Source organism: Gopherus evgoodei, chromosome 2 (genome assembly GCF_007399415.2).
Source record: "Gopherus evgoodei ecotype Sinaloan lineage chromosome 2, rGopEvg1_v1.p, whole genome shotgun sequence".
Classification (NCBI taxonomy): Eukaryota; Metazoa; Chordata; order Testudines; family Testudinidae; genus Gopherus; species Gopherus evgoodei.
The window spans coordinates 32966612-32986749 of NC_044323.1; the positions used below are offsets into that span (position 1 = coordinate 32966612).

At 44.6% G+C, this 20138-nt stretch overlaps 2 protein-coding genes across 8 annotated transcripts in view; one reads left to right on the plus strand and one right to left on the minus strand.

The window, feature by feature from the left end:
* YME1L1 (YME1 like 1 ATPase) overlaps window positions 1-14843 on the minus strand; it is a 42072-nt gene extending 27229 nt beyond the window's left edge. For 2 of the 3 annotated variants that reach the window (XM_030550295.1, XM_030550294.1), the window contains exons 1-2: window positions 7456-7688; window positions 3323-3454 (exon numbers count right to left, since the gene is read on the minus strand). In XM_030550295.1, the coding sequence (XP_030406155.1) occupies window positions 3323-3454; window positions 7456-7488 (165 nt within the window). In that variant the 5' untranslated portion in view covers window positions 7489-7688. Of the gene's footprint in view, window positions 1-3322; window positions 3455-7455; window positions 7689-14756 lie in introns of those variants that run through there. The other variant, XM_030550296.1, reaches the window with a different exon arrangement.
* An 88-nt stretch (window positions 14844-14931) lies between these two features.
* MASTL (microtubule associated serine/threonine kinase like) overlaps window positions 14932-20138 on the plus strand; it is a 48850-nt gene continuing 43643 nt past the window's right edge. For 4 of the 5 annotated variants that reach the window (XM_030550288.1, XM_030550289.1, XM_030550291.1 and 1 more), the window contains exon 1: window positions 14932-15217. In XM_030550288.1, the coding sequence (XP_030406148.1) occupies window positions 15047-15217 (171 nt within the window). In that variant the 5' untranslated portion in view covers window positions 14932-15046. Of the gene's footprint in view, window positions 15218-15711; window positions 15998-20138 lie in introns of those variants that run through there. The other variant, XM_030550293.1, reaches the window with a different exon arrangement.

The following is a 20138-nucleotide window of genomic DNA, read 5'->3' on the forward strand; positions in this document are numbered from 1 at the left end:
CAATTAAATGCACACAAACAACATTTCAAAGTTGTTTTATTAGTTAAAAACAACTACCTTAGATGTGCTGAATATATAGGAAAAAAGTTTACCAAAATATGTTTTGCATTTAAAAATAACTGGTTTATTAAACAAAGTATTAGCTGTAGTTAGTGAACTGATTGTTTCTGGTCACTATGTCCTTCAAGATTTTACAATTAGTAGATCTCATCCTCTCATGCCTAGTTTTCATTTATAGATTGGAAGAGTAAAACAAGTCTTCCTGCTTTTTCAACTCTCAATTATTTTCTTAACTTTCAATGAACTAGTCATTGAACTGAACTACACCTCCACCCCAATATAATGTGGTCCTCCGGAGCCAAAAAAATCTTAAAGCGCTATAGGTGAGACCACATTATATCGAACTTGCGTTGGCCCCCCTGTTCCTTGTCCCCTGACTGCCCCCTCCAGAGACCCCCCCCATCCCTAATCACCCCCAGGACCCCACTCCCTACCAAATCCCCCTGCTCCCTGTCCCCTGACTGCCTCGACCCCTATCCATACCCCTCTGCCCCGACAGGCACTCACCATCAGCAGCGGGAAGAGGAGCAGCCTGGCCGCACCCCGCTCCATTTTGCCAGCTCCCAGCTATGGTGCTCCACTTCCTGTCGCTGGTGAGTGCGGGGCAGTTGGGGAAAAGACGCCCCCTGTACTTACCTGCGGCGGGAAGCAGAGCGCTGCGGCTGGGAGTTGATGGAGTGGACTGCGCTGGGCCGGGCTGCTCCGCTTCCACCACTGCCGATGCGAGTGGGGAGTTTGGGGAAAGGACGCCCCCCGGACTTGCTTCCCGCTACAGGTGGAGCACCATGGCTGAAAACTAGTGGAGTGGAGCGGGCTGGGGCCAGGCTGCTCCGCTTCCACTGCTGCCAGTGAGTGCAGGGAGGTTGGGGAAAGAACACCCCCCGTACTCACCTGTGGCAAGAGGCGGAGCACCGCAGCCCCAGTCCGCTCCGCTTTCCTTGCCCCGGCCGCAGCCGTGTTGCTGGGGGGGCCGGATTTGGAAAAAGGTCCCGCACTCACCAGCAGCGGCGGAGCCACTCAGCCCCAGTCCGCTCCACTCCGCCAGCTCTCAGCCACAGCACTCCATTTCCCACTGCAGGTAAGTACTGGAGGCATCCTTTCCCCAACCTCCCCGCACTCACCAGTAGTGGGAAGCGGAGCACCACAGCTGGGAGCTGACGCACTGATCCACCAGAGCGCTGCTTTACCGCGTTGTACGCTAACCAGTGTTAATAAAAGGTCATGTTATATTGGAGTAGGGGTGTACTTGAATAAAACAAAAAAGAAAATATTTTCTTTGCGCTCACAAAAGAAGCTATTGCTGTCAAAAGCTGGTTTAGCACTTCAAACTCTGGCTCCAAGTGCTTACCCAGTGACTTCCCATCAGTTCAGTAGCCTGACTTTCTTTAAAACTTTGGTAGCAACCTGTACTGCTTACTTTTTTTTAATATAATATCAATTTGAATATATTATAGTAAATTCAGGCCTTGGCGTAGATTGTCATAATTTCAATTTTAAAAAGATAGATTCAATATAAATGTTAAAAATCTGATTTTTATGTATTTTACAAAAATATTCATTTTTATTCATGTTTTCTACCATTGTTCTGGTTTGAGTAGATAGATCCATTATTTTCCTACCTCTCTCAGCGTCCAGCATCTTTCTAATCTTTGAGATGTTGCTGTTCTGTCAGAGAAGAAAAAAAAATCCCCCAAGAATGTGCACCAGCAGCTAGCCACTAGTTAGACTGACTGACAGGTGTAGAAACTTCGGCAATTCTGGCTTTTTTGCTGGCTTTTTTTTTTTGAGTGGTGGGTGAGAAATTGAGGAAATGTGGATATTGGATATTTCATAGTGGTTTGAAAAAATTATGGTATAAACCCAGATAAACACGCTCTGATCCCTATATAATCACACTGAAGGGAAAAGCATTTTGTATTCATGGCTCAAGCACGGGGTGTGATGCCAGTGTTGGCAGTCAACGTACAAATTACAAACTAGAATTTGGCTCTTTGCCTCATTTGTGCCTATTTGGGAGGGGGGAGGAGAGACAATATCCTATCAAAATACTTACCCTTTTGTATGAGCAAAATGTTTCACTTTTCTGATTAATTATGCATAAACCAGTTAATATGACAAAACTGGAATTGCAGAACCTAGATCTTACCAGCATCAGCTCAAAAACCATGATGTTCTACTTGGCAAAGCTTGATTCTTGAACAAGGCTATCAAATATACATCCCACATGAACTCATGTGGCTCACGTGAAACATCCATACTAATCCATACATAACAGGATTTAAGTTTTCATTTCCATTACATCTGCCTGATTCTGCAGACAGTCTGAAACAACTCAGTACATGAACTCTTCCCCTTTTAATCTGATTGGGGATAGACTAATCTAAAGTCCATTGATAACACTTCAGTGTCAGTGTTAACTATTTAATCACTGATCATTTTAGTAAGTGGAAAGGGAGTAGGAATGATACCCACAGTGTTGGGAACTAGGAGTTGCTGCGGGAAAGAAATTCAGAGAACACAGGAAACTCTCAAAGAGAGGGAAAGCAGGAAAGAAACAGAGAAGGGGGAAAGAAGAGAAAAAAAGGCAAAAATAGTGGGGTTAAAAATGAGTAGATTCTGAGTGACAGAACAATGACACACTGAACAAATGACAAAACAATTCAATGTTTAATTACTCCATATTCAGGTTACATTTTCTCCTTACAGACTTCCTACTGACATCAGTGGACACCATGACGGGCATAGTGGGAAGTACATAGTCCTGAATTTATACTATAGTACATGGACCAGAAGTAAATGTTATGAAAATGGGATTTAGGTGCTTTTGAAATTTTTACCTTTGGTGATGTCCATACTGCTGATTCTATTATTTTATTTCGAATTTTGTTAATCTTACTTAGAAGAGAGTGCTACAGGTTTGTTTTAATGAATTACGAGGAGAGAGGAGGCACAGTGGACAAGAACAGGAAGGGGGCTCCAGGCAAGAATGTTTATCCATTTCACATTTCTGTAAATGCTGATCGCTCATTAAAATATTTGTCTGCTTGTAATTTAAAGTACCCATGTAGAATAGTAATAAGCATGACAGCATTGGCTATACATAAAAAAAAGGCACACATCTGTGCATTGTACAAAAATATGATATCATTTAAAAATAATTTCTTAGTAAAAAACAGCCTGACAATTTTTTTAAAAAATGAAAAATCTTCAAACCTCATTTAAACATAAATATAATTCCCAGTCTCTCAAAAATTCTTGTTACCTCACTGGTTTGAGCATCATGTTCTGGGGTTGTATCCCTCTGTAGAGACTGAATAGATGCTGTGCTGACAGAAGTAGCTGAGGTTTTTGGTGAATGGAAGGCATTGATGAGGTGACTCAGAGGAACTGTAACCTGGTAGAAATTAAAGATTAAATTAATCAATCACAGTAACAGAATATAATGCCATACACGAATTTTCTCTTCAGTGTTTATATATCTAAATACATCCCCATCTCAGATAATGTATAAAATAATGATCTTAGACAGTGCCTTCCAAGATATGTCTCAGAATGCTTTTTGAACTTTGCCTCTAAGGTACAGATGGAGACTCAAAGAGTTAGCGATCATCAGACAGTAAGCAACCAAGCCAGGTTAAGTCACACAGGTAGTCTACCAAAGTAGGAAACAGAACCCAGGTCACCTTATGTACAAGATAACGTGTCAGATACTCAAACACAGAGTTGTGGTGACAAACGATCAACTTTTAGGCTACCCATTAGCCTTCTGTTAACTAAAAATTCTCTTCTCATAAAACATATCTTTTTATAAATTTCTTAATAACAATAGCAGATAAAGAAATTATTAGCTGTTGCAAAAGGAATAATGTTTTGCCAGTTTTAGTGTGATCCTGTCATTTTTTTTTTGCATTAGTGATCAATGTATAGTGTGAGGTGCCATTGCAACCTCACCTGGGAGAGAATTGCCTAGGTATTATTGAAGTGCACTTAGGAGACATTAAAGAGGCATTTCCAAGAAAAATGTTGACCTCTGATGTATTTTTGCAACTCTATTTACATTTTGAAATTTATCCTTCCTGAAAAGTTTCTACAATTAATGTAGGTCTCTCTTTAGAAGAAATAATAGGTATTTGTTAAAACATGCTAGTGTAACTTTTGCTAATGTAACCTATCTAAAAAAGTATTAATAAGTGTTTAGTTTTAAAGTGGATTTAGAAAACACTTATATGTTTAGAAGTCTTGGATTTAGAAAACACCACAAAGATGATATAGGAAAGTGAAATAGTCTCCTAGCAAAACACACAATGCCCTCTCCTAAACATCTATTTCTGCAGGATTCTCCCTAACTCTGCCCAAAATTAAGTGAGAGCAATTGCTATGCTTCTTTGGTTTCCAACTGCACAAATCAGTTTCTCTGAAGTCCTAGTGTAGTTTAAGCTATGTTGTTAAATTACTTAACTTCACTAACACTTTGGATCAATCTACACGATCACACCACACTGCTTTATGGTCACAGAGTTCAGCCAAGTTTGATAGTTTATTTATTCAATGTTTGAAGTATCCATACTACCAACTTGGTTGTTCAAAATTGTTATGTGGTTTCTTGTAACTATATCAGTGTGTAGCCCACCAGTATACATACACAGATACCTAGGCAGGATGTGACCAATTATTGGCATACATCACGGGGACTAATATGCACGTAGGTAAATCTGCTCCTAAACTATGCTAGTCCCAGTGGCCTAAGCCATTCATTGGCTCCGCCCTGCCTGCGGATCCATGCTGTGCCCTCACACAAGTATAGGTAAGCATGATGGCAGAGGGCAGGCAGGAGAGCTGGGAGAGAATGTGACAAGTGCTACCACATCTGGGTGGCAATGCCCCAGGAAATAAGTAGTTCACAGTAAGATGTTAGAAGAGAAAGCAACTACCAGTTTTAAAAAAATTATAATACTGGGAAAAAATCAGAAGTATTACAGCATCTAAGATTAGTGTAACTGAAAAATCAGAGAAAAATATTCTTCAGTTTCATTAAACAACACTTTTTATAAAGTTAATTTCATTCTGTCCCCAGTCAATCTCATGTTTGAGAGAGATTTTCACATGCAGCAGAGCGAAGACATTTGAAAAGTAAATGTGATTACAGAACCATAAAAAAAAAAGCAAAGGAATCTATAGGCAAGAGAAATAAATGAACCTATTTTAAAAAGACTACATTTCAAGTTAAGTGTCCATTTAAATATTTAAAAGATTTATTCATTTAGCCGTTGTTGTCCAAGCTCCCCAATGCATTCATTGGTTCTTTTTGTAAACAGGATCAGAGTGGTTTCCATCATGCCAGAGCAGGTGTCCACTAAACCAGGATTAGGAAGCTGATTTCTCAAACAGAATCCCACAGCACAACCAGTTTCCCCACTATGTATTATATGGTAAAACTGTAATGCTCTTTTAATGAATTGTATGGAGGACACAAATAGTGAGGAGACTAGAGTGTCACCAAAGGGTAATCTAGATATTTAATTTGCTTAGAGAAAGAGTTCAACTTTGCCTAATAAACACATGCATTTATCTGAAATTTCACTAGAGTTTTAGATTTCATCGGTGTTCTATCTTCCATTTTCTCTTTCAGAGTTTAGATGTCCAGGATATCCTGCTAAGGCAGCTTGCGTATAAGTGGGCTAAGTCTGGGCAATACAAAGTATATGTGTATCAACTGACCGGTTTAAAAAAAAAAGTATTTTGTAATTTGGTAATTTATATAATGACGCTTCCTCCCCATTTGCTTCTTTTCCTGGACCAAAAATTTGGCAAGAATGCTGCATGTTCAACATTTTACAGATGTAGTTGAAATATTTTAAATGTAAAGTTTTATTTCTTTATAATGCACTATGCTAATTTTATTAGTCAATTGTTTTCCCACAGAGCTGAGACCAGCCGAGTGATGCTTTGGTAACTCCCAGGCTTGCTAAAACTGAGAACTAGTATACCTAAGATCAGCAAATGAAAGGATGAGGGAGAAGATCCTGGGAAAAGCTGAAGCCAGCTTAGTAACACCCTTGGGGAGAAAAAAATTTAAATACTGAAGAAACTGAACAGGCCACTAGAAAAGTGACAGTCTGGTGTACTATCTAGTACTAGCTCAACTCAACCAGGGAGGGATATTGAAAAGGTCACACAAACAAAAGCTGAGGGCAGATCCAAGCCTGAGAGTTTTCAGGGAGCCTTACACATTGTACTTTTAACACAACTGACATTTTCTGTTTGGTTTAATATTAAAATCTCTACTCTTATGTTCTATGTGAATAGGACAAATAATCATGACAATATTATCGGTTACTATCATTTGTTACAAAAGTACTTCTCTATGTAAACTGGGGAAGTGTTATAACGATTTTAGTAAGCCATATTGTAGCCCAAGTGAAAAAAAAAAATAGTCTAACACCTATGCATCTAACCAGGGCAGGGAATTGGGCCTAATGAGGAAGGGAATAAGGAATGCTAAAGGACAAGACATGTATAGACTGTATTATACTGTACCAGAGCCTGGAATGGAAAAGGCAGTAAGCTTTTCACTTATCAGAAGCTTAGGTATTTTCAGAAGCTGAGGTCCAAACAAGGGTACTATGTGTATTATCTAGGTCTCCCCACTTACTGTGGCATATAAGCACCCCACCATCTTTAGTATACCACACAAATGTGAGGCAGGGCTGTACTAATGCCCCCATTTTGCAAATAGGAAAATCAGGCACAGATAAACCGACTTTTCAAGGTTGCTTAAAAGCCTGTGACCAAGCAGGGATTCGATCCGAAGTTCCCCAGGCTAGCATTCTAGCCACTGTACTAGTCTACGATATTACACACCTCATTCCTCCCACTGTTGACACATGAAGTGACAGAGACCAGGAAGTGTCACAACCTCCTTTGTCAGCTCAGAAAGGGGAGGGAAAAATTCGCTAGCCGAGCCACCCGGGGGCAGAGGACTCGAGAGAGAGAAGATGGGGAACCCGCTCAACTCAGGACCGGGTCGGGGTAACGGAGTATCTCCCACTAACGCCTCCCGTGCAGGTGTCTCTCAGGAGACAACCTAGTGGCTAGGTCTCACCTTTGGGAGCCAACACGCCAGTTTCTCAGAATCCCTCCCTGAAGCAGAAACAATCGCCCCCTCACCCCGCTCCCTGCCCCAAACTGGCCTCTATGGCAAGTTGCAACCCAACACACACACCCGCTCGCGCCCCCCGGGGACTTTCTGGGGCGGAGTCTCACAGAGCGGCGGCTCCGACACAACGGGCGGGAGCTGCCCAGCCGACCCATTCCCTCTCAATAGTACTCTGGGGTGGGGGAGGCGCCTCTTGCTCCCCCGTATCCCGAGTCCCACCCGCGCGCCAGCCCTCTCACCTGGGGCTGCACGGTGGTAGAGAAGGAAAACATCCTCCCCTCTATAAGGGCGGCGGCGACTCCCCCTCCTCTCGTGCCGGGAGCGGCGATCTACACGCCCGGCGGTCTTCGCCTCTCACTCCCTCTGGCCGCGGCCGCCGGGAGAAGCAGCGTTCGGCGGCTCCACTCCCATGGAAAATGGCCGCCTTCTGCGGCCGGCAACGACTAGGCCAACTACAACTATGCCGGAAACGGACAGCGCGGCATACCGCTTCCGGGTCATAGTCCCTCCCGAGTCCTTCCTGCCCGGGCACCTCCCCTTCCTCCCTCATAGCAACAGGACACCTTAGCAACCAATGTGTCTCACGCGCGTACACCAGTCTCTTCCTACTACGCACTCGCGCGCGGGAGCAAACCATTCCTTCCGCCTGACGGGGGAGGGCGTAGGACCGAACCATTTCTCAGCTACGTGTGAGTTGCATGCATCAGCTGCTGTGTCCAGCTGGTCGCAGCAGGAGGTCGTCGTTTCGGAAACAGAGAGCTGGGGAACGGGTAAAACAGGCCTACTTTTGAGCAGCCTGTTTTTGCAAAACCTAACGTGCTGTGAGAAAACCAAAATGCAGCCCTACCCCACCTATCTCTCCAGTCACCACATCACTCCACTGGTCCATCACAGCAGGGGCCCAGCAGGTGCTCTTAAGGTCAAACATCCCACAATTCTGGGCCCTGATCCTGCAACTACCTATGCATGTACTTTACTCCCATCAGTAGTTTAATCGAAATCAGTGGAACTCTACTCATGGTCCTAAATTTAAAAAGGCAGAAGCATCTGCAGGATGGGGCTCTGGGTATGCAAATCCCCAAGAAGGCCTGGAAAAAAAGGTGGCAAGCTCAGTAGCACCACTGCCTTCTTTACCTAAAATATGGGAGATTACAGGGGACCACATAGCCAATATGGTCCTGGAGATTGCAGAGCCGGCTATACTGTTTCCCTTCTGGATCCCACTGGTCTGGCCACTAGGGATTGCCAAGGCAGCTGCCAAGTTTCCAGGGTGATGTGCAAGCCTTGTTGTAACTCTAGAGCAGTGGTTCCCAACTGGGGTTCATGAACCCTGGGGGGTTTGTGAAATGTTACAGGGGGTTCTTGGGAAAAAACTCCCTAATGGCGGACACAGCTGTCCCTAAGGACCCCAGGCAGCAAGGGACCAGCAGCCTGGAACCCCTGGACTTCCAAGAGCTAACAGGATTAAAGCAAGCATATCTATCACACTGAGGAGATTTAAACTTCAAGACTCCTTATAAGAAATGGAAAGGGAGGTGGATATTTTTTGCTGTTTTTAAAACTAAATAGGCAGCTAGTGTTGTTTTAAAAATTATGATGATGAACAATGTTAAGCTTTATTGTTTGCCTGGACTGCTGAAGACCTGAATGCTTGTGCAGGAGGAACTCTTTGAGTTGGCTTCTTAAATACCTTCATGCTGTTTCACATCTGATACTCCTTGATGAAACACTGAATAAGCCTATTATAAGACAAGTGTCCTAAGTGATACAAGCTAAGAAGAGTGTTGCCATTTTCATGATGTAATAAAAACACTATAATGATAAATAAGAACATAAAAATGGCCCTACTGGCTCAGACCAATGGTCCATCTAGCCCAGTATCTTGTCTTCCAGCTGCCCTACAGTGAATGAACAGAACAGATAATCATCAAGTGATCTATCCCCTTTCGCTCATTCCCAGCTTCTGGCAAACAGAGGCCAGGGACATAATAATAAATAGTGTGTAATAAGCATATCATAAGAACAAATGTTATATTTCCAAGTTCACTGCTTTTATAATTTATACTCAGGTAAATGAGAAAATCCCTGGAAATATTCATTTTTAGGAGTGGGGTTTGCAAGACTTGACATTTTAGTGAAAGGTGTTCACAGGTTGTTAAAGTTTGGGAACCACTGCTCTAGAGCATCAAGCAGAAGGCTACCCTGCCCAAGTCTTGAAAACATCACTCTAGTTTTGTGGGATAGGATGGAGCTGCTCCCCAGATTTGCTCCCTGCACAAGTGTTACATTGTGGGGATTTTCCATCATTACGTTGTATGTGAGCCTAAGTGAGTCTTACTGTTTTGCATGAATGCTGTGTGTGCTTCAGTTTCCCTATGTATTGCACCAATGTCTAGGTGGTGGGAATAAGGGTGTGTGACTTTTGCGGGGGCTACTCCACCTGCCTACACAAATGCTATGGCCACCCTTTCGTAACCCGAGACCCAGCAGGGAGATGCGACCAGGTGACTCTTGGCCTGGGAAGCGAGAAAAGGCCAGAGGAAGATCAATGGGCAGGGCTGGGGCCAGGCAGCTAGAGGGAAGTCAGAGCCCTGGCTCCGGGCTCCCCTCCCTCCACGATAGACTTGGCTGAAAGTCACTGATTTCTGTGCCAACATGTTCTGTTCTACGCTGTGTTCCTGTTGACTAATAAACCTGTTTTACCAGTTGGCTGAGAGTCACATCTGCCTGTGGAATTGGGGTGCAGGGCCCTCCGGCTTCCCCAGGAGCCCCATCTGGGCAGACTCACTGTAGGAAGCACACAGTGTGGAAGGGGATGTTGAATGCGCCAAGGTCAGACCCAGGAAGGTCGAAGCTGTATAAACTTCTTGCCCTGGAGACAGTATACTCAGGGAGAGGAGGCATGTTCCCCCAGAGTCCTGACTGGCATATGGAGTAGTTCCAGATCATCGCCCCAGTGACAAAAAGGCATGGAAGCATTACTCATTCACAGAGCAAGGTACCTCATGGTGTGAATATGGGTATCGAAATCTGGCCCTCAGTATCTCCAACCAGTACTCCACATCCTACTCTCAATCATCTGATGATACAAATGAACAAATCCTCGTGGCTGTCAGTAAGATCTGAAGGAATCCAGCTCGTGGGAAATGGGAAGGCTATCAGGTTTATATTACAAAGAGACTGGAGCTGTAAAATGTAAAATCCAGATCCAACTCTTAGCTGTTCCAGAGTTCCTAGGGTTCCCTTCAAATACATTATGAAAATAGCCTGAGTTGCTACACTGTAATCCAAACCTTCCCAAAATTTAGGAATGTCTTGATTCCAGGTTGCAGTTCATGTTCTCTCCAATTTTAGGAGTACTGCAATACTTCTGGAGTGCACTTATTTTTTTTAATTGTCAAAAATAGGACTGCTGGTATTCTAATACTGTTACTCAATGATATCAGTCCTCCATTAAAGATAATTCTGCAGGAATTGAGATCAGGAGTAGAAAAAATAAATTTGGCTGTCATATTTTTTAAACTAATGTTTGTCTTAAAGCCATTTACATTTCACAAACCACAGTCCATGGGCTCACAAAGTCAATAGGACTTTGCATGGACACTGGGAGCGATCTGCCTGAATTGATAATCTTGCAGGATTGGGACCTTAGTTGCATGCATCAATTTTACTTATGTTTCAAGAGAAACAAAATTCTACTATTCTTCCCTGAAATTAAACCGAGCTGTGGTGTGTTTAGGGAACTAAAGTAAAAAGAAACTTACAGAAAATAAATTACACCTCAGTAGCTTACCACTCTGAATCCAATTCTCTCCTGGTTTATAGCCTGTACAACCTCAGTTAAGTCAGTGGAGTTGCATGGCTGTAAACCAGGGCAGAATCTGGTCTTGTGTGGCTCATGCCATAATATTTATCCTTTTCTCTGCATTTTGTCATTCTTTCCATGTCCCTCTCCATCTGTTCTGTCCTTTTTAGCTATTTTGTTTCCTTTCCTCTCTTTTGTTTGATCTCACTTCTTGTGTCTCTTTCTCTCATTGAACAATTAATATAATTTCTCCTTTTAGAGACCGATAAGGTATCTCCTGTCTGTTTTTTTGGGGCGGAGAGGGCGGGTTCTTTGATTTCTTCCACCCTGTCTTCTCCTTTCTTCCTGATGTGTTTTCTACAAATTCCAAGGCCAAGAAAAGACACTCTGGTGATCCATACATTGTCCATACTAGAAAAAATTATCTGTTGCTGACAATAGGTGCCCATTGCTGAAACCTATTATCAGCAATAGGCAATATTTCTTTTTCTAGAATAGGCAAGGCTCTATTGAGTACACTATATTGCATCTAAGGATTTTTCAAGGGAGACCCTAATCCTGCAATCAACTCTGCTTGGGCAGGCCTTTTAGAGCTCAGTGAAGGATCAGAGTCTTAATGTATTACATCTTTATGAACAAAATAAAACTTGTGTCAGACTAGTCAAGTTTTCAATGGCAAAATCATGCTGGCACATTTTTTTTTAAATTAAAAAAATTGCTGGCAAGTTACATGGCTAAACTAACACAAAAGAGATGTGGGCATCAAATTTCTTGCTGTAAGAGAAAAGATAAAGCAGTTTTATAATGGACATTTTGAGAAGAAAAATTAAACACAACCTTTAAAGGGACATTGCCAATTTAAAATCTAATCAGTATTTTATTTTTCAAAAGAGCTAATCAAATGTTCAGATAGTACACCTGTCCCTGTAATCACATGGCAAATTTTGTGGTTTAGAATCACATTTTTCTCTATTTTAAATGTCTCTAGGTTCACAGAACAAACTGAAAAAACTCTCTAAATAATAGACTATATAGGGAAACAATGAAACTTGGCTTATACAAAGTACAATCAAATGCACAAGATAAACAAAGTTCCCTATCCTTGAAAACCCTTTACTTAGGAAGATTCTGTCCCACCCTCCATTAACTTTAGTAATCTCTGTGACCTCCAGGTTCTCTGTCTGTACAAAGTTCAGTGGAGGATCAGATTTTAAGACAGACAACAATATTCTTCTCTCTATTTGTCTTCAGTTATGGTAATATTAGTTATTTTTACCAACAATGGGTTAAAATAGTACAAAAGTATGATTTTTAAGTTTCAGAGGGTAGCCGTGTTAGTCTGGATCTGTAAAAGCAGCAAAGAATCCTGTGGCACCTTATAGACTAACAGACGTTTTGGAGCATGAGCTTTCGTGGGTGAATACCCACTTCCTCAGATGCATGTAATGGAAATATCCAGGGGCAGGTATATATATGTGTGCTAGCAAGCAAGCTAGAGATAACGAGGTCAGTTCAATCAGGGAGGATGAGGCCCTGTTCTAGCAGTTGAGGTGTGAAAACCAAGAGAGGAGAAACTGGTTCTGTAATTGGCAAGCCATTCACAGTCTTTGTTCAATCCTGAGCTGATGGTGTCAAATTTGCAGATGAACTGAAGCTCAGCAGTTTCTCTTTGAAGTCTGGTCCTGAAGATTTTTTGCTGCAGGATGGCCACCTTAAGGTCTGCTATAGTGTGGCCAGGGAGGTTGAAGTGCTCTCCTACAGGTTTTTGTATATTGCCATTCCTAATGTCTGATTTGTGTCCATTTATCCTTTTCCGTAGAGACTGTCCAGTTTGGCCGATGTACATAGCAGAGGGGCATTGCTGGCATATGATGGCGTATATTACATTGGTGGATGTGCAGGTGAATGAACCAGTGATGGTGTGGCTGATCTGGTTAGGTCCTGTGATGGTGTCGCTGGTGTAGATATGTGGGCAGAGTTGGCATCGAGGTTTGTTGCATGGATTGGTTCCTGAGCTAGAGTTATTATGGTGTGGTGTGCAGTAACTGCACACCACACCATAATAACTCACCAGTAACTGCACACCACACCATAATAACTCTAGCTCAGGAACCAATCCATGCAACAAACCTCGATGCCAACTCTGCCCACATATCTACACCAGCAACACCATCACAGGACCTAACCAGATCAGCCACACCATCACTGGTTCATTCACCTGCACATCCACCAATGTAATATACGCCATCATATGCCAGCAATGCCCCTCTGCTATGTACATCGGCCAAACTGGACAGTCTCTACGGAAAAGGATAAATGGACACAAATCAGACATTAGGAATGGCAATATACAAAAACCTGTAGGAGAGCACTTCAACCTCCCTGGCCACACTATAGCAGACCTTAAGGTGGCCATCCTGCAGCAAAAAATCTTCAGGACCAGACTTCAAAGAGAAACTGCTGAGCTTCAGTTCATCTGCAAATTTGACACCATCAGCTCAGGATTGAACAAAGACTGTGAATGGCTTGCCAATTACAGAACCAGTTTCTCCTCTCTTGGTTTTCACACCTCAACTGCTAGAACAGGGCCTCATCCTCCCTGATTGAACTGACCTCGTTATCTCTAGCTTGCTTGCTAGCACACATATATATACCTGCCCCTGGATATTTCCATTACATGCATCTGAGGAAGTGGGTATTCACCCACGAAAGCTCATGCTCCAAAACGTCTGTTAGTCTATAAGGTGCCACAGGATTCTTTGCTGATTTTTAAGTTGACAGTGTCTAAGTTTGGGTCTTGATCATGCAAAGATTTCATGCTTAATTTTTAAGAATACAAGTAGTCCCATTGAATTCAATGTCTTTGTAAGATTCAGGCCTAATTTGCTATACAAACTGTGACAGGGCCCTTTGTGTACATCCTGAAACTATGGGACCGCTGTGCCCCCTTCTTTCTCCAGCCTGGGCTGTCTCTCACAAAGCTATGCCGGTGACAAACAGAAAAGCCCTGCAGGAGCTGTGATCACTCACCAGCATGTGGAGACCCACACCCAGCTAAATAGCTCTTCAAGCCACTCATGAATTATACAGAAGAGGCACCAGCCAATCACCCCAGCCCCCAGCCTCGCATCCCAGAAATATACCATGTTACATGGCTCCAGACTCTCTTGGACAATACAAGCTCATTAATTCACCACTTCAACAGAGATTCACCAAGCACTTCAACAACAACAACACTATTTTAATTAAAATATAAAACATCTTTATTGACTCCAGAAAGATTTTAAGTGATTATAAGTATCAGGCATAGAGATCAAAGTTGGTTACATAAGAAAAAGAAACAAATTTGCAGTCTAAATTCTACAGACTAAGTAAAGTTTGAATCAAACAGCTTCTCTCACTCCAACAGAGGCTACAGGCAGCTTAAAGTTCTTAATACACAGCCTCCACCCCACACCCCGCTTTGCCTCCAGCATTTATAATAGTGTTAAATATATAAAAAAGTGTTTTTAATTTATAAGGGGGCGTCGCACTCAGAGGCTTGCTGTGTGAAAGGGGTCACCAGTACAAAAGTTTGAGAACCGCTGTACTAGAGGTAGTTGTAACAAGATGTTAGGTGTTGTTTATATTACAGGCAGCGGCACTAAGATATTGGAAGCAGTTGTATTGGGATTGGTTGCAGTGGGGTCAGTTGCACTGAGGCATTAGCGACAGAGCTGCCTGGGGGTCACTTACGTTTAGAGGCAGAGTTGCGATGCGGCCCGTTGTACTGGGGACTGACCGCTTGATTCCCCAGCTATTACCTGTTCCTCAGTGCCCTTGCTAGACTGGTCACTGCGCATGCGTATGCGCACACGTTCCTTTTCACCCCTCCCCTTATCGCTCTCAGAAATCCTGCCCAACGCCCGTGCCGGCTGCTGTCAGTTGGCCAATGACGTTACCCGCGGGTGGGGCGGGGCTTAGCTTTGAATTGGCGCGGGGTACGGAACGGTGGAGGGGACAGTCGGAGAGCGCAGAGCCGCGCGATGGGGACTGTGGAACCCGCGGCTGGGGAGAGGGGTCCCGCGCGGGTGAAGCGCATCGCGGTGCCCCGGCCGCCTTCCATCGAGGACTTCACCATCGTGAAGCCCATCAGCCGCGGCGCCTTCGGGAAGGTCTACCTGGGCCGCAAGGGGGGGAAGCTCTACGCTGTCAAGGTGAGAGCGGCGGGGCTGCAGTCCGACCCGCGGGGGATGTGGGGGAGTTCATCGCTGCTCCGGTTCCCGCAGTCACACGCGGAGCGCGATGGTCTCAACAGGGCCCAGCGCCGCCCTCTGCAGACGGGACCCCGGTAGCCCGGCAGGCAGCTAGCAGTCCCCGGCGATGGCCCGCCCGTTTGGGCCCGAATTAGCCGCGGGCTCGTGGCAGCTTCACTGGCTCGTGTTCCCCCCCCCCCCCGCTGGGAATAGCCGGGGGTGGGGCGTGGAGCTGCCGGGGGTGAGTCAGCCCGGCCATGTGCCAGGCTGGGAGGTCTGCAGCTGAGCAGTCGCACCTAGACCTCAGTTGGGCCCGGCTTCTACGCGCCCTGTTGCACGCCGAGAACGTTTGGCCGCTGGCGCTGCGTCTTGCTAGGGGCCAGGCCCGGCCTGCGGGGGCGGTGGCCGGGGAGTCGCGGCCCGTGGTGCGCTCGGCGGGTACCGGAGCCGTGAGTCTGTCTGGGTTCAAGAAGCAGGTTGCTGGGCTGATTCGGGCTGCGCTCAGCAAACCGGAGCGGAAAAATGAACTCTTAGGCTGGGGCCAGAGCCAGCGGTCCGTGAGCGGCAGCGGGGCCTGTGCAGGCTGCTCCGGTTCCAGGGGTGCCCTGGCTGGCGCCACGACCCCTTGTTTGTTGTGCCTCGCGGTGTTCTCACGGCAAGCTTGTGCCTGGAACTTTGTGTTGTCTGTTTGCCCTCCCTGCAGCTGTGTGGTTCGGACCTGGTCCACACTACAGTTAGGTGGTAAGTGTCCGCACTATAGTGTGCCCCCGTTGGTGTAAGTTGCCCACTACATTGATTTAATAAGGCTATGACTACACTACAGCATATGTTGTCAAAACTTACATTGCTCAGAGGTGTGAATATTCCACCTCACTGAGCCACCTAAGTGCTTGTGTGGACAGCGCTGTGGACTGGTGAGCTTCTCCTGCTGACATAGCTTCTGCTGCTCGCTAAGGTGATTTTTTTTAATACCAATTCTCTCCCGTTGGCACAGAGCATCTTCACCAGACTCACTACCCGTTTGCTGTCACGTTGCCCATTATGGTCTCATCCTCCACACCAGGATGTTAGGGCAGAAACACTCCAGCGAGAGGAATGGATACCTATTTTAATCCCCAACCAGTCCCTCGTCACCAACCCCACAATTTGCCCATCTGGTTTTGACCTGTCCCGTTGCCAGTGGTCCCTGTTAAACAGGTTCCGGACCAGGCAGGGTCTCTATGCAGCCAACCAGTATCGCTGGGACATTCGTGACAGCCCTTTGTGCAGCTGGGGTGCAACACAGACGATGAGGCTCATTGTCGATGAATGCCTGCTGACTAGGTTCAGCGGTGGCGTAGAAGAGATGCCATCACTTGGCTAGGCTATACACACGCTAAATAAAATAAACTAGACGCGCTGCAACGGCACATTTATATCTGTACAGCTGCATTGCTGCAGCGGTGTATGTATAGACATACCCTAACTCCATTTCTGAGAGGCACAGTGCTTAGGTTGATGAAGTTAAGACAATGCAGTGCCTACCTAGATACTGTGTTACTTACTTTGCCTGTTAGCTGTCAGCACAGCTCTGCTCCCAGGACTGACATCACAGAGCAAGTATACTCCCATAAATTTCTAAATTCCTTTTTTCATATTGAGTAATCTCAAAATGACAGAATTTCTTTCATTAGCCAACAGGATCTGTGGGGGCAGATCATTTGCAGTGTTGGGACATTAGTGTCTGAGGCCATGGCTACACTGGCGCTTTACAGCGCTGCAAATTTCGCGCTCAGGGGTGTGAAAAAAACACTCCCCTGAGCGCTGCAAGATACAGCGCTGTAAAGCTTCAGCGTAAACAGTGCCGCAGAGCTGGGAGCACGGCTCCCAGCGCTGCAAGCTACACCTGTAGAGGATATGGAGTACGTGCAGCGCTGGGAGAGCTCTCTCCCAGTGGTGGCATTGCGACCACACTCGAAACTTCAAAGTGCAAGTGTAGCCATACCCTCAGACTGAATCTTTTAGAATCATGGTTTGGGGGATGACATACCCTTAACTGATATATTGCACAGCTGGAATGCTCACACAAACTTTCATTATGATCATTTTGTTTGGGTTGCTCCTGGGGGTAACAATGTTAAGTTTTTTATTTAAAAATCAAACAAAAACAAAAAAAATCCCAAACACTGTCAGTACCAGGTCAAGTAATTGAGACCACCGGTCAGGGAAATAACCCACTTCCTTCCCTGACGAACCAAGGGATGTGCCCCACCTATGTACTTATTTGCTACACCAATACTGACTTGGACTCTAAATTCATTCTATGGGTGGCCTACCCGAGCCCACTTATCCACTGACATTTTAAAAACTCCCGCACCCCAACCATAGGTCTATGCTGGTTGTATACTATGTATGTTTCTTGTAAACCTTATAATTGATACTTGTAATCTCTCATAACTCAAGCCTGACCCCAGGTGTACAATACCTTCCCTCTTAACTTGTGCAAATTTGATTTTAAACATTAACTTGAATAAAATTTTTATACTTGTGTGTTTACAAGACATTTCTACTCACAGTAGCAAAGTTGAGCATATGATTAAGTGTTTGCAGAATCGATGCTAAACTGTTGTAATGTATTTTGAGAGCATTTAATAATGCCTTTGTCATAAACAGATAAGTAAGAGTTAATAGAACAGAAGTACTTCATGTCTCTTTTGCCTGTAAAGGGTTAACAAAATCAGTGAGCCTGGCTGTCACTTGACCAGAGGACCAATCAGGGGACAGGATACTTTCAAATCTTGAGGGAGCGAAGTTTTGTGTGTGCTGTTAGTTTTTGGTTGTTGTTTACTCAGGGGGCTTAGAGGGACCAGACGTGCAACCAGGTTTCTCTCCAATCTCTCTGATACAGGCTCTTATAAGTTCAGAGTAGTGAGTACAGGTATATAAGGCGAGTTAGGTTATGTTTGTTTTCTTTATTTGCAAATGTGTATTTGGCTGAAAGGAGTTCAAATTTGTATTTTACTGAAAGGATTTTAATTTGTACTTGTATACTTAGGCTGGGAGGGTATTCCCAGTGTCTATAGCTGAAAGACCCTGTAACATATTCCATCTCAAATTTACAAAGATAATTTTTACTGTTTTTTCTTTCTTTAATTAAAAGCTTTTCTTGTTTAAGAGCCTGATTGTTTTTTTTTATACTGATGAGACCCCAGGGGACTGGGTCTGGATCCACCAGGGAATTGGTGGGGAGAAAGGAGGGAAGGAGGAAAGAGAGGTTAATTTCTCTCTGTGTTAAGGGTTACTTTCTCTCTCAGGGAGAGTCTGGGAGGGGGATTGAGAAGGAGTGGGGAAGGTAAATTTTCCTCTCTGTTTTAAGATTCAAGGAGTTTGAATCACAGTGTTCTTCCAGGGTAACCCAGGGAGGGGAAGCCTGGGAGAGGCAACGGTGAGGGAAAGGGTTTACTTTCCTTGTGATAAGATCCAGAGGGACTGGGTTTTGGGGGTCCCCAGGCAAGGTTTTGAGGGGACCAGAGTGTACCAGGCACTGGAATTCCTGGTTGGTGGCAGCACTACAAGTACTAAGCTGGTAATTGAGCTTAGAGGAATTCATGCTGGTACCCCATCTTTTGGACGCTAAGGTTCAGAGTAGGGAATTATACCATGACAGCCTTAATGGTTGTCTTCTCCTAAAATAAGAATGGGCATATTGGGCATATCAATGGTCCATCTAGCCCAGTCTCCCGTCTTCGACAGTGGCCAATACCAGATGCTTTACAGGGAATGAACAGGGAATTAATCTCCTGGTCGATGGTGATCTCCAGTGTATATTTTATACCTGCTTGAATTTGTTCTTTAGATAAGTTACTCCTGGGGGAGTTCTCTGCCAAAAAATTAAAAATTCTGCTCACGATATTTTAAAATTCTACATATTTTATTTGTCAAAATAACACAATATAATCGTGCCAGTTTCAATTATTTTGGTAATTTATTTCAAGTTTTGAAATATACCTTCCAGCAAGTATGTCTCTAACAATATAGACCAAAAAAAAAAAAAAAAGATTCAGGTAGTGTTGTTGTGACAGATTCCTTACTAGGCATATTAATATCGAACTTTGAGTAATTCATTTAAACTGCAATATAGAAATGTATTACACTCATCCTTCAGAAGAAGTGCAAAGGCTTGGGGACGTCAGGGGTAATGGAGGAGCTGAAGGAGAGGGAGGGAGCCTGAGAGTGAATCTGGAGGGTTGTTGGGTGTAGGTGGGAGAAGGATGGAACAGGGTTTTTCAGGGAGAGGTGAAGGATCATTGGGAAGCCTCCCCCATGCAAACCCTGGCTGACCCCAAGCCTCTCCCATTCAGTCAGGCACATCTGCTCCTCTCCCTGTGTGTCCTTGCACCCTCCTACCCCCATCCCCATGTGGCCTTGCAGCACCCTTCCCATTCAGCCCCTGGCTCAGTGCTATCACCCCACTAGCTCCTGAGCCCATGCTCCAGTCTGTCCCCCACCACTAGCCCTCCTGAAGCCCAGTCTGTGATCCCCTCCAAGAAGTCCCGTATGCCCTCACTGTCTGTCCTTACTGGGTCCGCGAGCAGGGTGATGTGATGAATGCAGTTGGCTTCTGGCTATTCTAGTGCCACAGTGACCTCTGGTGGATGGAAGGCGGGGCTGCAGGATTTCTCAAGCAGAACATATTTTCCGAGCAGGAACGGCGGAATCTGCATTGGATATGAATTGTGCGCATGCACAGTGGTGCACAATTCTCCCAGAGCAAGCAGTAGATGGCACAGGCAGAGGATATGTTTGATGTAATATGGTATTGTTGCTGAAGGTCACAGTTAACAACGGTTGTATGCAGTGTAGTTATAGCCACGTTGGTCCCAGATATTAGGCAAGATGGGTG